Here is a 19,460-nt window from a genome sequence, read left to right as displayed (position 1 = left end):
AAACAGGGTTGTGGTTAACATAGCATCTAGCATAAGATAGCTGACTATGATGCTTTGTCCTGTTTTTGTCTTTAGTTTGTACATCAGTCAATTCAGAAATAAACTCATGGCTGCAGTTTGGTATTGACTGGCAGACCTCCCAATTCTATCCTATCTTCTTTATTTTTCTCAGTATTTACACCCCTACCCATGTAACTCTGTTGTCTCATCGGCAGGTTCCAAAATGTGGTGCCCAACATAAAACCAGATACAAGAGAGCCCATGGAGGACACTGCAAGTGATGAGAGCACTCTTGGTAAAAGTGGAGGTGCTGAGAGTAACCTCAGGGAAAAAAAGCAGGACCTCCTGAGACTGAGAAGCTTCTGTAAAGCAAAGGACACTGTCACTAAGACAAAAAGGCAACCTGCTGACTGGGAGAAGATCTTCACCAACCCCGCAACAGACAAAGGTCTGATCTCCAAACTATATAGAGAACTCAAGAAACTATACTTTAAAATCCTAATTAACCCAATTAAAAAATGGGGCACTGAACTGAACAGAGAATTCTCAACAGAAGAAGTTCAAATGGACAAAAGACACTTAAGGTCATGCTCAACCTCCTTAGCAATCAGGGAAATGCAAATCAAGACAACATTAAGATACCATCTTACACCTGTCAGAATGGCTAAAATCAAAAACACCAATGATAGCCTTTGCTGGAGAGGTTGTGGAGTAAGGGGTACACTCATCCATTGCTGGTGGGAATGCAAACTTGTGCAACCACTTTGGAAATCAGTGTGGCGGTTTCTCAGGAAATTCGGGATCAACCTACCCCTGGACCCAGGAATACCACTCTTGGGAAGATACCCAAGAGATGCCCTATCATACAACAAAAGTGTATGCTCAACTATGTTCTTAGCAGCATTGTTTGTAATAGCCAGAATCTGGAAACAAGCTAGATGTCCTTCAATGGAAGAATGGATGAAGAAAGTATGGAATATAGATATATTAGAGTACTACTCAATAGTAACAAACAATGACTTCTTGAATTTTTCATGCAAATGGAAGGAAATAGAAAACACTATCCTGAGTGAGGTAAGCCAGACCCAAAAAGAGGAACATGGGATGTACTCACTCATAATTGGTTTCCAGCCATAAAAAAGTACATTGAGCCTATAATTTGTGATCCTAGAGAAGCTAAATAAGAAGGTGAACCCAAAGAAAAACATATAGTCACCCTCCTTGGTATTAGCCTTCATCAGGCGATGAAATGAGACAGGGACAGAGTCCCACATTGGAGCACCAGACTCAAACCCTAAGGTCCAAATCAGGAGCAGAAGGAGAGAGAGCATGAGCAAGGAACTCAGGACCTAGAAGGGTGTACCCACACACTGAGACAATGGAGATGTTCTATCGGGGCCTCACCAAGGCCAGCTGGACTGGGTCTGAAAAATGTAGTAATAGGAGTAGCGGGCTGCTTCCCATCACCCGGCTAGCTTTATACCAGAAATAATTACACGGAAATTGTATTCTTTTAAACACTGCTTGGCCCATTAGTTTCAGCCTCTTACTGACTAGCTCTTACATATTGATTTAACCCATTTCTAATAATCTGTGTAACCCACGAGGTGGCTTACCAGGGAAGATCTTAACCTGTGTCTGTCTGGAATGGGAGAATCATGGAGATTCACTGACTCAGCTTCTTTCTCCCAGAATTCTGTTCTGTCTACTCTGCCTACCTAATTTTCTGTCCTATTAGGGCCAACCAGTTTCTTTATTAATTAAACAATGTAAGAAACAGATAAATACAAGACCCACCTCCATCAGAAAAAGCATGCGATAAAACCGGACTCGCTTAACATAGCGGACAATGAGGACTGCTGAGAAGTCAAGAACAATGGCACTGGGTTTTGATCCTACTGCACGTACTAGCTGTATGAGAGCCTAGGCTGTTTGGATGTTCACCTTACTAGACCTGGAAGGAGGTGGGAGGTACTTTGACTACCCACAGGGCAGGGAACCCTGACTGCTCTTCCGGCTGATGAGAGAGGGGGAGTTGATTGGGGGAGGGGGTAAATGGGAGGCAGTGACTGGGAGGAGACAGAAATCTTTAATAAATAAATTAATAATAAAATAAATAAATGAATAAATAATTTTTAAAAAAATTAAAAAAGAGAGAGTTTATGTCAGACCAAAGTGAGTATAAGAAAGAATGCTTGAGAGGTCAGCATATCTGAAAACCAGGACTTATTATGCACCCAATAGCCTAATAGTCCCTGGGTGAGTTCCCTTGCTCTACTGGGAGGGTTCTGCTAAACCTTGGAATTGTGAGAAGTAATTTTGAATCTAAGATTGTCCAGGTAAAATAAGCTTTATTTTGGGCTATACCCAGAACTGGCCAGTATGGCTGTCTCTCCATAAGTCAGGAGTTTAGAAAACAGCCCTTATTTGCCTCCTTAGGTTCCTCTTATAGAAGAGATGAAATGTTTACAGGGGCAGGAGAGTTGGCTGTTATGAATTGTTAGAAAAGTACAATGATAAGGAAGGAACAAGGGTGAAGATACACATCATGTTGATGAGGTGGCAGGTTTAGTGTAGGTTAAAAACATGTTTTGCCATTTACATCAGATTTAAGAAACAGGAACTCATTCTTAATTACCAATAGAAACCTTAACCTGCAGGGGACTAACTCAAACTTATTCTTAACTATCTTAACTTCAAACAGAAACCTTAACTAGCAAGATATATTGTTTCTGTTTTGATTTAGCATCCCCCTTTGATTGTATCTTGAGTGAAATTCTTGATTCTGTAGGGGGCTTTTGGTTATATTGGGAACAAATAACCATGCACTTAACAGCACCAAAATTGGAATTTATATGACGAATTAAGGTATTAAGAATGGAAAGGCTAGGTGGGCTGGAGAGATGGCTCAGAGGTTAAGGGCATTGCCTGCTCTTCCAAAGGTCCTGATTTCAATTCCCAGCAACAACATGGTGGCTCATAACCATCTGTAATGGGGTCTGGTGCCCTCTTCTGACTTGAAGGCATAAACACAGACAGAATATTGTATACATAATAAATAAATAAATATTTAAAAAAAAACAATTTGTGGTGCCCAACAAAACCAGATACAAGAGAGCCCATGGAGGACACTGCAAGTGATGAGAGCACTCTTGGTAAAAGTGGAGGTGCTGAGAGTAACCTCAGGGAAAAAGAAGCAGTCCTGTGAAAGATGCAGTAGCACAGTGTATATGTAGAAACGTAGATGTACCGAGTAAATATACAAAAGTAGTCACTCTCACTGTGTAATATAAATAAAAGTAACTCTAGTAGAAAAGTAAACATAAGTATAGGTCAATGAAACAGTAAAAAGTTGTTTATAAATTTTCTTAAAAATATTTTAACTGCCAGAGTTACCAAAGTAGGACATTTACTACTGTATAAAAATTTTTATAGGGAAGGGTACTAACGAAAGGCAACTTTAATTCTCCAGGTTTTGTAATATGTTGAAAATGTGTTTCATGGTTTCCTGCAAAGGTATTTTTAGTCTAGTCTGATGGATCAGCTCAGCAAGCGCACTGGGACCAAAGGGACCTGGTCTCAGGAAATGGTGGGAAAGGAGTCAGCGAATGACAAACAGACACAAAACTGAAAGGTATTGCATCTGGATGCATCTTTACTAGGCATGAGACACATCATTTATACAGAAAAGTTTGCTTAACAGCATGTATTGTTTTTTCATGTGATACAGATTTTTCTTAGAATCATTATATCAGATACATGAGAACAAAGTTTCATCAGACAGATGTCCCTGGTGTGAGTGTGTGATTGGTCATGCTAGAAATGGCTTGGTATTAGTTTTGATATAAGTCTTTATCTAGGCTATGAGTTCATGGCATTTTGAGCTAAGCATAGCAATTGTTATTAATAGTCACACAGTCTTTTTATATTTCTGCAATCTATGCAGAAGAACTACTTCTTTCCTTCTCCATATCTCTAAAACCTTTTCAAACCTTCCCCAAAACCAATCTAAAGAAGATACAGGCATTTATTTCTCTCTTCTATTCTTATTCCATTTTTTTTCTGAATCTATCTTAAATGCTTCATTAAGTTTGCCTTTTGACCTTTATTTACTAAGCACCAGATTAAACCTGAAAATCTCTTTTTCCTTGAATGTTAACCCATCTTCCTCCATTAGCATCATACACTCCTGTATATGGCAATGTCCCATCATTAGACTCTGAAAATTTATACATACTATCTTCCATTCCAGAAGAAACCAGACTGTAATTATTAGAACATAAGCAGGCAATGCCAAAAGTGCAAGGACTCCAATGCAGAAGCACAGCACATGCACACATTTTCTGCAGGCACTCTTCCCTGAAACTTGTACCATATCTTATGTGAGAGACCACATAGACTCTGCAGGAGGTGGCGTAACAGTCTAGAGCTTTAGAAAAGGATATGTGGATGAATGTTCTTTGTATTGGTCTATGTTTTGATTGCTATCCATTATTGTTTTGTTCTATTTGTTTATGTCTGAAAAGCTTGAACAGTAACTGTACCTGGCTTTTTCATTGTTGTCTGTTTTTGTTCTCTACTAACCTCCTTTGTTATCCTTGAGAAGAGGAGGCAAGCAAACTCTGTCTCTATTCCTCTGAGCATGCTTATGCTCTCAAGAAAGTGTTGTTCTTATGCAATATTCTGGACTGCTGAAAGAAAATAATGCAGGATTTCTTTCCCCTTCTATAATATTGTTATACCAAAATTTCAGTATTCAGAGTTCAGCCTTAATAGAGTTCTGACAAGATAATAGAGCAATGACCAATGTGTTCAGGTCACAAGCTCAAGATCTGAATTTTTTTTTATTGAGAAAAAGGGAAAAAAAAAGTTTTCCCCTCCTCCCAGCCTCCCATTTCCCTCCCCCTCCTCCCACCCTCTTCCCCCTTCCCCCACTCATTTCCCCCTCCCTCTCCAGTCCAAAGAGCAGTCAGGGTCCCCTGCCCTGTGGAAAGTCCAAGGGCCTCCCCCCTTCGTCCATGTCTAGGAAAGTGAACATCCAAACTGGCTAGGCTCCCACACAGCCGGAACATGAAGTAGGATCAAAACCCCGTGCCATTGTCCTTGGCTTCTCATCAGCCTTCATTGTTCACCATGTTCAGAAAGTCCGGTTTTATCCCATGCTTTTTCAGTCATAGTCCAGCTGGCCTTGATGAGCTCCCAATAGATCAGCCCCACTGTCTCAGTGGGTGGGTGCACCCCTCGTGGTCCTGACTTCCTTGCTCATCTTCTCCCTAGCATGCTTTCACCAGAGTATATTGTCATCTTTAGTGGTCAGAGATTAATCATCTATGCCCAACTGACTGGGACTATGCCTGTTAGTCCCTATTCTTGTTCATTTATTTACTCAGTGAAACACTGCATCATCAGTTTTATTAACACAGATGTTTGCTTGGGATTTCACCAAGATATTTTACTTGCCAGGCACCAAGAGATGGGTCCTCTCTTTTTTGCGCTCTGTGTGTTATCCTGTACTACATAATTCTTAGTGTGACATTGCCTTGAGCTGAGGAGCTTCCCCAGTGCTCACCATTTCCTGGTTTTGTCTGCTTTGTCACTCCTGCTCATATCTTATTGGTAGCAAGGAGAGCTCAGGAGAAGTGTACCTCAAGGAGAGCTCAGGAGAAGTGTACCTCAAGGAGAGCTCAGGAGAAGTGTACCTCAAGGAGAGCTCAGGAGAAGTGTACCTCAAGTACACCCGCCAGGGAAGCAGTCTTGAAAGCAGGGTGATATTTTCCCTGCAGCCCAAAGCTTCTCATTAGAGGCTGGAAAGGCTTTCACAAAATCCCTTCATGATAAATGTCTTTGGGAGATCAGGGAAACAAGGGACATACTTAAATATAATAAAGGCAATATAGAGAAATTCAATAACAAACATCAAATTAAATGGAGAGAAACTCAAACCAATTTCCCTAAAATCATGATCAAGACAAAACTGGCTACTCTCTCCATATGGATGTACTTGAAGTCTTAGCTTTAACAACAAGAAAACTAAAGGAGACAAACCCCCTCCCCCAGCTCCTTCTGCAGGGCTGTCTTTCTTTCCCACGATCCAGCCCCCCCTGCACCCCTCCCCAACCCTGCCCTGCTGTATGCTAGGACCAGTGCTCAAGTACAGTTTTAAGCTCCTAAACTAAGGCGACCCACCCAGAGCGGTGAGTGCCTGCCTACCGGGCAGATCTCAGGGTCCCCTGTAAGGGAGCCGGGCACCTTCAGCTCTGGCGCCAGGCTTCCTGCGCGCTCCTGGATACCATCCCCCCCTTGCTCCATTCATCCTGTTGGCCCTGGATCATTGGGCTACTGGCGGCCCTGCTTAGTTGCTGAGGAATCTCATCAGGACGGGTGAGTGTGTGCTATCCAGGGGCGGACTGTCCCGGAAGAGAGCACAAACCCCCTCCCCCAGCTCCTTCTGCAGGGCTGTCTCTCTTTCCCACGATCCAGCACCCCCAGCACCCCTCCCCAACCCTGCCCTGCTGTATGCTAGGACCTGTGCTCAAGTACAGTTTTAAGCTCCTAAACTAAGGCGACCCACCCAGAGCGGTGAGTGCCTGCCTACCGGGCAGACCTCAGGGTCCCCTGTAAGGGAGCCGGGCACCTTCAGCTCTGGCGCCTGGCTTCCTGCGCGCTCCTGGATACCATCCCCCCCTTGCTCCATTCATCCTGTTGGCCCTGGATCATTGGGCTACTGGCGGCCCTGCTTAGTTGCTGAGGAATCTCATCAGGACGGGTGAGTGTGTGCTATCCAGGGGCGGACTGTCCCGGAAGAGAGCACAAACCCCCTCCCCCAGCTCCTTCTGCAGGGCTGTCTTTCTTTCCCACGATCCAGCCCCCCCTGCACCCCTCCCCAACCCTGCCCTGCTGTATGCTAGGACCTCTGCTCAAGTACAGTTTTAAGCTCCTAAACTAAGGCGACCCACCCAGAGCGGTGAGTGCCTGCCTACCGGGCAGACCTCAGGGTCCCCTGTAAGGGAGCCGGGCACCTTCAGCTCTGGCGCCAGGCTTCCTGCGCGCTCCTGGATACCATCCCCCCCTTGCTCCATTCATCCTGTTGGCCCTGGATCATTGGGCTACTGGCGGCCCTGCTTAGTTGCTGAGGAATCCCATCAGGACGGGTGAGTGTGTGCTATCCAGGGGCGGGAACGGTTCCTACTTCTACACTGAAGAGATATACCCAGAGAGTCAATCACAGCAAAGACTGGACCAAGAGACCAGGCCTCTCCTGGCTCCACTTGAAGGAAGAGATGGGAAGGCGCCAATACAAGAATTCCTCCAACAACCTGAAAGGCAACATGACACCACCAGAAACCAGGGATCCCGAAATAAGAAGAATTGTACACCCTACTCCTGAAGAAATAGAAGAAATCGACTCAAAAGTTAACTATATGAAAATAATAGAGGACCTTAAACAGGAGGTGAAAAACTGCCATAAACAATTAGAGATTACAAACAAAAAGGTAGAGGAAATGAATAAATCGCTCAAAGACACGCAAGAAAACCAAGAGAAACAAGAAAAAGCAATCAAACAGGTTAGGGAAGCGGTTCAAGACATGAAGAATGAAATGGAAGCAATGAAGAAAGCACAAACCGAGGGAAGAATGGAGATGGAAAATCTGGGTAAACGAACAGGAATGACAGAGACAGGTACTAACAACAGATTACATGAGATAGAAGAGAGAATATCAAACACTGAAGATACCATAGAGAAAATAAACACACTGATCAAAGAAAACAGCAAAACCAACAAATTCTCATCACAAAACATTCAGGAAATTTGGGACACAATAAAAAGACCAAACCTAAGAATAATTGGAGTAGAAGAAGGAGAAGAAGTGCATCTCAACGGTAAAGAAAATATACTTAATAAAATTATAGAAGAAAACTTTCCCAACCTGAAGAAAGAGGTACCTATGAAGGTTCAAGAAGCATACAGAACACCAAATAGGCTGGATCAAAAGAAAACATCCCCTCGCCATATAATAATCAAAGCACAAAATATACAGAATAAAGAAAGAATATTAAGAGCCGCAAAGGAAAAAGGCCAAGTTACTTATAAAGGTAAACCTATCAGACTTACACCTGACTTCTCTATGGAAACCATGAAAGCCAGAAGGACCTGGATAGATGTACTGCAAAAACTAAGAGATCATGGATGCAAGCCCAGACTACTATATCCAGCCAAGCTTTCGTTCACTATAAATGGAGAAAACAAAATTTTCCAGGATAAAAACAAATTTAAACAATACGTAGCCACAAATCCAGCCTTACAGAAAATTATAGAAGGAAAATCACTAACCAAGGAGTCCAACAATGCCCACAATAACTCAGTCATCTAGAGACCTTTCACCAGCGCATCTCAAAGAAGGGAAACACACAAACCCTACTACTAAAAAAGTGACCGGAGTTAACAACCACTGGTCATTAATATCACTTAATGTCAATGGGCTCAACTCACCTATAAAAAGGCACAGACTAAGGGATTGGATTCGAAAACAGGATCCAACATTCTGCTGTCTACAAGAAACACACCTCAACCACAAAGACAGGCACCTACTCAGAGTAAAGGGCTGGGAAAAGGCCTATCAAGCAAATGGACCTAAGAAACAAGCAGGTGTGGCCATACTAATTTCTAACAAAGTGGACTTCAAACTTAAATCAATCAGAAGAGATGGAGAGGGACATTTTATACTCATAACAGGAACAATTCATCAGGATGAAGTCTCAATTCTGAATATCTACGCCCCTAATATAAAAGCACCCACGTATGTAAAAGAAACATTACTAAAACTCAAGGCAGCCATCAAACCACACACACTAATAGTAGGAGACTTCAACACTCCTCTCTCACCAATGGACAGGTCAATCAAACAGAAACCTAACAGAGAAATTAGAGAATTAATGGAGGTAATGAAGCAAATGGACTTAACAGACATCTATAGATTATTCCACCCGAACAGGAAAGAATATACCTTCTTCTCTGCAGCTCATGGAACCTTCTCGAAAATTGACCACATACTCGGTAGCAAAGCTAACTTACACAGTTACAAAAAAATATTAGTAACCACCTGCGTCTTATCAGATCACCATGGATTAAAGTTAGAATTCAACAACAATGCTACCCCCAGAAAGCCTACAAACTCATGGAAACTGAACAGTCAACTACTGAACCATACCTGGATTAAGGAAGAAATAAAGAAAGAAATTAAAGTCTTCCTTGAATTCAATGAAAATAAAGAAACAACATACTCAAACTTATGGGACACTATGAAAGCAGTGCTAAGAGGAAAGTTCATCGCACTAAGTGCCCACTTAAAGAAAACAGAGGAAGCACATATTGAAGACTTAACAGCCCACCTGAAAGCTCTAGAAAAAAAAGAAGCAGACTCACCTAGGAGGAGTAGAAGATTGGAAATAATCAAACTGAGGGCTGAAATCAACAAAATAGAAACACAGAAAACAGTCCAAAGAATCAATGAAACAAAAAGCTGGTTCCTGGAGAAAATCAACAAGATTGATAAACCCCTATCCAAACTAATCAAACGGCAGAGAGAGAACACGCAAATTAATAAGATCAGGAATGAAAAGGGGGACATAACCACAAACACAGAGGAAATTCAGAGAGTCATTAGATCTTACTACAAAAGCCTGTATGCCACTAAACTGGAAAATGTAAAAGAAATAGACACTTTTTTAGATAAATACCATTTACCAAAATTAAACCAGGACCAGGTGAACAATCTAAACAGACCTGTAAGTCGCGAAGAATTAGAAGCTGTTATCAAAAACCTCCCTACCAAAAAAAGCCCAGGGCCAGATGGGTTCAATGCGGAATTCTACCAGAACTTCCAAGAAGACCTAATTCCTATTCTCCTCAATGTATTCCACAATATAGAAACAGAAGGGTCACTACCAAATTCCTTTTATGAAGCTACAGTTACTCTGATACCAAAACCACACAAAGACTCAACCAGGAAAGAGAATTACAGGCCGATCTCACTCATGAATATCGACGCAAAAATCCTCAACAAAATACTGGCAAACCGAATCCAAGAACACATCCGAAAAATTATACATTATGATCAAGTAGGCTTCATTCCTGAGATGCAGGGCTGGTTCAACATACAAAAATCTATCAATGTAATCCAGCATATAAACAAACTGAAAGAAAAAAACCATATGATCATTTCATTAGATGCTGAAAAAGCATTCGACAAAATTCAACATCCATTTATGTTAAAAGTCTTGGAGAGATTAGGGATTCAAGGGTCATACCTAAATATAATAAAAGCTATATACAGCAAACCGACAGCTAACATCAAATTAAACGGAGAGAAACTCAAAGCCATCCCGCTTAACTCAGGAACACGACAAGGCTGTCCACTTTCACCATACCTCTTCAATATAGTGCTGGAAGTTCTAGCAATAGCAATAAGACAACATAATGGGATCAAGGGGATTCGAATTGGAAAGGAAGAAGTTAAACTTTCGTTATTCGCAGATGATATGATAGTGTACATAAGCGACCCCCAAAACTTCACCAAAGAACTTTTACAGCTGATAAACAGCTTTAGTAATGTGGCAGGATACAAGATCAACTCCAAAAAATCAGTCGCCCTCTTATACACAAAGGATATGGAAGCAGAGAGGGAAATCAGAGAAGCTTCTCCATTTACGATAGCCACAAACAGCATAAAATATCTTGGGGTAAATCTAACCAAGGAAGTGAAAGATCTATTTGATAAGAACTTTAAGGCATTGAAGAAAGAAATTGAGGAGGATACCAAAAAATGGATGGACATCCCTTGCTCTTGGATTGGGAGGATCAACATAGTAAAAATGGCAATTCTACCAAAGGCAATTTATAGATTCAATGCAATCCCCATCAAGATCCCATCAAAATTCTTCACAGATCTGGAGAGGACAATAATCAACTTTATATGGAAAAACAAAAAACCCAGGATAGCCAAAACAATCCTATACAATAAAGGATTGTCTGGAGGCATTACCATCCCTTACTTCAAACTCTATTACAGAGCTACAGTAATGAAAACAGGGTGGTACTGGCATAAAAACAGAGAAGTCGACCAATGGAATCGTATAGAAGACCCGGATTTAATCCCACAAACCTATGAACACCTCATTTTCGATAAAGGAGCTAAAAGTATACAATGGAAGAAAGAAAGCATCTTCAACAAATGGTGCTGGCACAACTGGATGTCAACCTGTAGAAGAATGAAAATAGACCCATATCTATCACCGTGCACAAAACTCAAGTCCAAATGGATTAAAGATCTCAATATCAGCCCGATAACACTGAAACTGATAGAAGAGAAAGTGGGAAATACCCTACAACAGATGGGCACAGGTGATCGCTTCTTAGGTATAACTCCAGAAGCACAGACATTAAGGGCAACATTGAATAAATGGGACCTACTAAAACTGAGAAGCTTCTGTAAAGCAAAGGACACTGTCACTAAGACACAAAGGCAACCTACTGACTGGGAGAAGATCTTCACCAACCCCACAACAGACAAAGGTCTGATCTCCAAAATATATAGAGAACTCAAGAAACTAGACTTTAAAAGGCTAATTAACCCAATTAAAAAATGGGGCACTGAACTGAACAGAGAATTCTCAACAGAAGAAGTTCAAATGGCCAAAAGACACTTAAGGTCATTTTCAACCTCCTTAGCGATCAGGGAAATGCAAATCAAAACAACTTTGAGATATCATCTTACACCTGTCAGAATGACTAAAGTCAAAAACACCAAGGATAGCCTTTGCTGGAGAGGCTGTGGAGGAAGGGGTACACTCATCCATTGCTGGTGGGAATGCAATCTTGTGCAACCACTGTGGAAGTCAGTGTTTCGGTTTCTCAGGAAATTCGGGATCAACCTACCCCTCGACCCAGCAATACCACTCTTGGGAATTTACCCAAGAGATGCTCTATCATATGTCAAAAGCATTTGTTCAACTATGTTCATAGCAGTATTATTTGTAATAGCCAGAACCTGGAAACAACCTAGATGCCCTTCAATGGAAGAATGGATGAAGAAAGTATGGAATATATACACATTAGAGTACTATGCTGCGGTAAAAAACAATGACTTCTCGAATTTTGCATGCAAATGGATGGAAATAGAAAACACTATCCTGAGTGAGGTATCCCAGACCCAAAAAGTTGAACATGGGATGTACTCACTCATAATTGGTTTCTAGCCATAAATAGGGACCACGGAGTCTACAATAGTCGAATCTAAAGAAGCTAAATAAGAAGGTGAACCCAAGGAAAAACATATAGTTATCCTCTTGGATAAGGGAAGTATACAAAATTGCCGGGGAGAAAAGTGGGATGTTGGGGGTGGGGTGGGATGGGGGTAAGGGGAGATGGGGAGAGAAAAGGTAGAAGGAAAGGAGGGGGGACTTGGGGAAACAGGAGGATCGGGATAAAGGAAGGTTGGATAGGGGAGCACGGAACCCCATTTCTTAGTTAAAGGACCCACTTTAGGATGGGCAGGAGACTTGACCCTAGAGGGGATCCCAGGTGCCCAAGCTGAGGCCCCCAGTTAGTTCCTTGGGCCGCTGAGGATAGGGAACCTGAAATGACCCTATCCTAGAGCAATACTGACGAATATCATGCATATCATCCTAGAACTTTCATCTGGCGACGGATGGAGATAGAGACAGAGACCCACACTGGAACACTGGATAGAGCTCCCAAGGTCCCAAGGAGGAGCAGAAGGAGGGAGAACATGAGCAAAGAAGTCGGGACCACGAGGGGTGCACCCACCCACTGAGACAGTGGAGCTGATCTACTGGGAGCTCACCAAGGCCAGCTGGACTGTTACCAAAAAAAGCATGGGATAAAACTGGACTCTCTGAACATGACGAACAATGAGGGCTGATGAGACTCCAAGGACAATGGCACGCGGTTTTGATCCAATGCAATGTGCTGGCTTGGTGGGAGCCTAGCCAGTTTGGATGTTCACCTTCCTAGATATGGACGGAGGTGGGAGGACCTAGGACTTACCACAGGGCAGGGAACCCTGACTGCTCTTTGGACTGGAGAGGGAGGGAGAGAAAAGTGGGGGGAAGGGGAGAGGGGTGGGAGGAGGGGGAGAAGAATGGGAGGAGGGGGAGGGAAATGGGAGGCTGGGAGGAGGTGGAAATTTGTTTTTTTTCTTTCTTTTCTTTATTCTCCTTTTATCAATAAAAAAATACATAAAAAAAAGAAAACTAAAGGAAATCAAGTGATACAAATTGGAAATGAAGAAATCAAAGTATTAATATTTCCATACTATATGATAGTAATCACAAGCAACAACAAAATTTCAACCAGGAACTCATAAATAAACATCTTCAGAGATGTCACAGGATACAAATAAACTAAGAAAACCAATACTCTCCTATATTCAAATAATAAATGGACTTACAAAGACATCAAGGAAACCACACCCTTCACAATAGCCACAGATAATATAAAATATCTTGGGGTAACTCTAAGAAAACAAGAGAAAGACCTTTATGACAAGAATTGTAAGTCTTTGAAGAAAAAAATGGGGAAAAGATCAAAAATTGGAAAGATCTCCAATGCTCATGGATTAGTAGAATTAAAATAGTAAAAACTGCCATTTTACCAAAAGCAATCTACCTATCCAGTTCAATCCCCATTGAAATCCCAACACAATTCTTCATAGTGCTTTAAAGAACGCTATTCAAATTCATATGAAATAATGAAACAAAACAAAAAATAGGATAGTTAAAATAACAAAAGAACTGGAAATATTGCCATCACTGATTTCCAGTTGTACTACAGAACTATAATAATATAAACAACATGGTATTGTCACAAAATCAGACAGGTAAATCATGGAATGGAATCAGAGACCCAAATGTAAATCCTCACATTTATAGACACCTGATGTTTTTAAACAAAAATCAATATTATATAATAGAAAAAAAGAAAAACACTCTCAGAGCAGGCAGGTTCCTCTCAGTCTGACCTTGGTCACACTGCCATCTGGACCATACCAATCTGAGAGATCTGTGCGGCCACCTATGGCATGGTGGCATTCAAACCTGGGTTGTTACCAAGAACCATATCTGGGTCCATGTTCTTCATGCAGTTGGGTCCTGTGTTTGTTGTACATTGTCCCTGGTACCACAAAAGGCCACACGGATGCTCAGGTTCTGGACCTCAACCTGTGACTATGGTGTTGTCTGGGGACCATGCTGCTATCAAGGCCATAACAATCTAGGTGGCATACACTGCTACATGAGGCCATGGTATCATCTGGTCCCAGGCTGCTGCCATGGGCCATGTCTACTTTGGTGGCACAGCAACACCCAGGGTCTGGATCAATGTCCATATCTCCTGTTGCCAATTGGGGCTGATTGGATGCTTGAGGTCTGGACAGCCACCTCAGATCATGAGTGTGTCTGAGGTCCTTGCTGCCACAGGGACCATACTTATTCACGTGCACTGTGCTGTCACCAGGGCCATGGTAATATCAGGATCCATGGTGCTTTTAAGGGCATGTCTGGGTAAATGTATGTGCTACAGACAGGGTCTCTGCAGATGTCCATGGCTTGTAGTACCATATGGAGGTAATAGGGACCATTTGTTTTGAAATCCAAGGGCAATGCTGTGCCAGCCCTACCCCTCACTGTTCCTAGGATAGCTGGCCCTACCTGTCACTGGACACCATAGCAGGAGAGTTGACCCCACCCAACTATGGAAAAAGTGTCATGCCTCCGACACTTGAGAGAAATGGCCCCATCCCTCACCAGAGGTATGGGAAAGCAGTTACTGATAGCATGGGCCTAGGAAACCTGGCTCTGCCCCTCACCTGGTGAGGCTGTCATGAAACAACCAGTTCAGCTACCATCCAGATTCACATTTTTAATCTTGGGGTGGATCACCCTAACATCTACCCTGTCTATGGTCTGCTGGAGTGTATGAAAGTAGTAGTCCTTTGGAACATTATCCACAGGATCCCCAGGCCATGGGACAACAGAAGGATATCCAAAAGGAGTTTCAGTGCAGGTCCAGTGATGATTGGGTGCCCGACCAATGACTCACTTCAATGAACATTTTGGGAATGACATGCCATAGCTCCCAATGTCACCATAATGATGTAGGTTCACTTCCATGATATCCATTTTGTACCATAAATGTTAATTACATACAGTTAGTACAATATTCTTGTTCACTGTTCATATAAATAATATCCAATCATAGTTTTGTAACAGATTTAATTGTGAAAATCAGGATATATACAAGAGTATATAACTATTTATATGTTTATATGAAGCATGCAGTATAGAACATTTTGATGAAATGGTATTAATGGTCATGTGTTTATATAAATAAAATGTGGTTAGCACCCCTGAGCCTATTTTTTTCCTGAGGGCTTTGTATGGTACACAGGTTATTACCCCGAGGGTTAACACATTAAGCAAGCATTCAGCATCAACAATTTTCCTCAGCTACTTTTTTCTGTAGGGGTTTGCTAAATTATCTGTGCTGGTCTTGAGCTACTGAGAGCTTACTTCATCAAGTATAGATCCACATACGTTCTAATGATTATTCTATATACCGATCACTTATCCTGACTATGTAGAAGCAACTTCCTTGCTTTCTTTACTGCTACAGGACACTAGTGAAGCCTTATTATCACCATATTGCTCTAGGGAGAACAAAGAAATAGTGGAAAGTGGACAATCTTGTGTTATGATGGTGCTTATTTGTATTGACCTGTTTGGACCTCTCACTGCAACAAACACTTCTGTAGAAGTGTACACAGTGATCTCTTTCTGATGTCATAGGCATTTGGACCATGGATATGTTTTACTGCTGTTAATAATGCTACAATCTTATGTTAAAGAGAATCATTTTCATTAGACAGAAAGAGATTTGTCTTTTAAAAATTCACAGAATTTCACTGTCCTTCAACATACTTTGAAGGATGGACTCTTGACAGAATAAAAGGTTTTTCAATAGTTATTGTAATCTTTCATTTTTTGTTGAATAATTTAAAATGACTCTTGAATATAAATACTTTTCTACTCACATTCATTCTTAGGAGAAAAAGATCAGATATTTAAAGAGTATGTGTTATTAAAGTCTTTGTCCTTGATACATTTATTGTGACATCACACTTTATTTTGGTAATATTTAGTTCACTTTGCAAGGAAATTTCAGATAGTAATCCATATGAAATTCAAGTATAATGGAATGATTTACTTGTCTCATAATCTTCCTTTGGGTTAAACTTTTCTTTATTGTCTATTAGCTTACATTTTTAACCTATCCAGAGAGATGGTTCAGTCCTCATAATATTTTCAGGAGGTTCCAGAAAAGATTAAAGAAACCATAGAAAGAAGCATTGATTGCCTGCTCTGCACTGTCTAAAGATTTCGTCCTAACTAGTGTCTCAATGACCACTTGCTCTTTATTCCTTGACGTAGCTGTCTTCACTCTATTTGGGCTGAGCAAATATAACATGTCATCAGTTCCCAATAAAGCAATCTTCATTATTCAAACCACTATTAAATGTCAGACATTGTGGGTGTTAAGGATAATGTGAGATTAATAAAGCTAGGGAAATATGTGCAATGTTATACAGAAGAATGTTAAGATTTAGATAATAATATGATTTTCAAACGTCTCAGTGAGTCTTTAGAGGGAAATGCTTTTATTTGCTCACTGTCTTCTTGTTTCCTCATTTAATGACTTTTGTTGTTACCTTATCTGCCCCTGATCTTTCATGAATTACTAGCACTTAAAACATTCAGATTATTGTATATAGTAAATGAACTCAACTCCCTACATGTAAAACAATGAAACAAAAATACAAAAGACCCAGAGGGAAAAAAATAAATGAAGCAAAACAGAATAAGCCTAAATAAAGTGACCACTGCAACAGTTCTAGATTCAGATTTTTACTAACAGATCATTATAAAGATTTAAGTCTATAATATACACTTATGTTCATATTTCCATAATAATAATAACATATGCAAAAGGTATGTGAATTAATAGCATGCTTGAAACCTAAAACAATTAGCCTATTCTACAATTTTAATTAAGCTATTGATTATCAACAAATCAAATCTGTCTCACTGCCATTTGAAAAACTTATGTTACTTTCCATTGGAGATGTAAAGAAAAGGACAGAAGCAGATGGTTGAATTACACATTTAAAGATATAACTTCAAAATGGAAAACCCAAATACCGTTAAAAGTGCCACCATAGTGTTATTTATTTGGTCATTTGAAGAAGATCTTTAGAGAATAAAATAAAGGTTTGTAATGAATGGAGACCAGTGTGTAAATATTTTCTATGGCATTTTAATTTTTTTTATTTTAAAGCTTTTTTTTTTCATGTTACATACCAACCTCAACTCAATATCCAGTGACATTATTTTTATATAAGAAAGAGAATTGAAAATGGTGAAAATGACAAGAAAAATAAAGAAGGCAAACTGTGGAAATATTAACATCAAATCTAGAGATTTAAATAACTTTTTATGACAGAAAAGAGAACAGATTAGCTTTTATAACTTCACCAATTGTTTCTGCCTGTTTAAAAACAAATAAAAACAAAACAACAGAAACAAAAAATAAATGAAAATAAAAAGCAGAATAATTTCTAGGAACTAATTACAGAGGTAAAGTCATCTGCTGAAATATTGCTCATATATAGGAATTATCTCTATGCCTGAAATAAGAGGCATAAAGACAGCCATGTACAATCAAAAGTATCTGCTTCTCAGGCTGTTCATCAGGGCAACTTTAATATCTTTGTTCCTCAAGCTGTAGATTAAGGGATTCATCATGGGAACCACATTGGTGTAAAGGACAGAAGAGATTTTACCTTCATTCATAGACCCAGTTGAGGGTTTAAAGTACACAAGTGTACCTGAACCAAAGAACAGAGAAACAACAATGATGTGGGAGCTGCAGGTGCTAAAGGCTTTGGACCTGCCCTCAGAGGAACTGATGTGGATGATGCTGTAAAGGATGAACCCATAGGAGATAAAAATAGTTGAAGTAGGAACAATGACATGGATGCTCCCAACAACAAGAATTATAATATCATTTGCATATGTGCTCGTGCAGGACAGCTGGAGCAAAGGAGGAATATCACAGAAGTAGTGGTTGATAGTGTTTTCACCACAGAAGGTCAATCTCAGCAGGCATGCAGTGTGAGCTACAGCAGTAGAAAATGCAATAAAGTAGGACCCAAACATAAGGTTCAAACATAGTTTAGGAGACATAACAACATTGTACAACAGTGGATTACAGATGGCCATGTAGCGATCATAGGCCATAGAAGTCAACACGTAAAACTCAGAAATAACAAAGAAGCAAAAGAAAAAGGCTTGAGTCATACATTCCTTGTGAGAAATTATATTCTTCCTTAACACAAAGTTCATCAGCATTTGGGGAGTGAACACAGAACAATAGCAGAGGTCTATAAAAGACAAGTTAAAGAGAAAAAAGTACATAGGAGTGTGGAGGTGAGAATTCAACACAGTAAGAATTATCAAACACAAATTTCCCAATACAGTGACCAGATACATTGATAGAAACATAAAGAACAAGGGCATTTGTAGTTCAGGCTGATCTGTTAAACCTATGAGAATGAATTCAGTCACCGAGGAGACATTTACTCTGTTCATTTTTCTATACGAGAATCTGTAGACAGAAAATAGACCTACATTAGAAGATGACTTTTACTTTTCATGGGTCATTTATATCTGTGAGTTCTTTTTTTTTGCTATATTTATTTATTTATTAAAGATTTCTGCTAAGTAGGGAATGTTTCCTCTAGCCCAGATTAATCATATAGAATCAGCTCTTGCAGTCACAAATTATTATCTTAAGTCAGAAGTCCACTGGTACCAAATTTTAATATTATTTATGAAAAAGCAAGAAGAATATCCTGATAAGCATCTAACCTTCTCCCATATCCTGTCTTCCTTCACTAGAACCCTCCATCCAACCTTAAAATTTGGAACAGATGCCTGGACAGTGCAATGCTGGTTGCTACTGCAGGTTCATCTTTGCTGTGATATGATGAAAAACATGTGCCTAATCTAAAAACAAAAGAAAAAGAGAGAGTCACGGGGAAAATATTTCCTGTCCCCTTGTCACAGAGTCATGAATCTGGAAGATTTAAGTTCTGACCATGCAAGTTACCTCCAGTGGAGGTGCTGTTACTCCATGGCCATTGCCTTCTAACATCCTCTGATCCATTTGAATGCCTTATTCTGCAGGTATTACTTGAGGCTCATTTTGCATAAGAAAAGGAAGACACTTGCTGAAGCCCAGCAAATGTTGAGAGATATAAAGCATGCGGATTTGGAAGAAGGGGGAGTGGAGAGTACCTCAGAGGAGGTGAGGGTCTGGAAATGGT

At 40.4% G+C, this 19,460-nt stretch overlaps 1 protein-coding gene across 1 annotated transcript; it reads right to left on the bottom strand.

The window, feature by feature from the left end:
* Positions 1–17,793: 17,793 nt before the first annotated feature.
* Positions 17,794–18,723, bottom strand: LOC142847150 (olfactory receptor 8B3-like). Its single transcript, XM_075967880.1, has one exon. It carries the CDS (start codon positions 18,721–18,723, stop codon positions 17,794–17,796), a length of 930 nt encoding a protein of 309 aa, XP_075823995.1.
* Positions 18,724–19,460: the final 737 nt, after the last annotated feature.

Source organism: Microtus pennsylvanicus, chromosome 3, assembly GCF_037038515.1.
Source record: "Microtus pennsylvanicus isolate mMicPen1 chromosome 3, mMicPen1.hap1, whole genome shotgun sequence".
Lineage (NCBI taxonomy): Eukaryota > Metazoa > Chordata > Mammalia > Rodentia > Cricetidae > Microtus > Microtus pennsylvanicus.
This window is presented reverse-complemented; position numbering and strand designations above follow the sequence as displayed.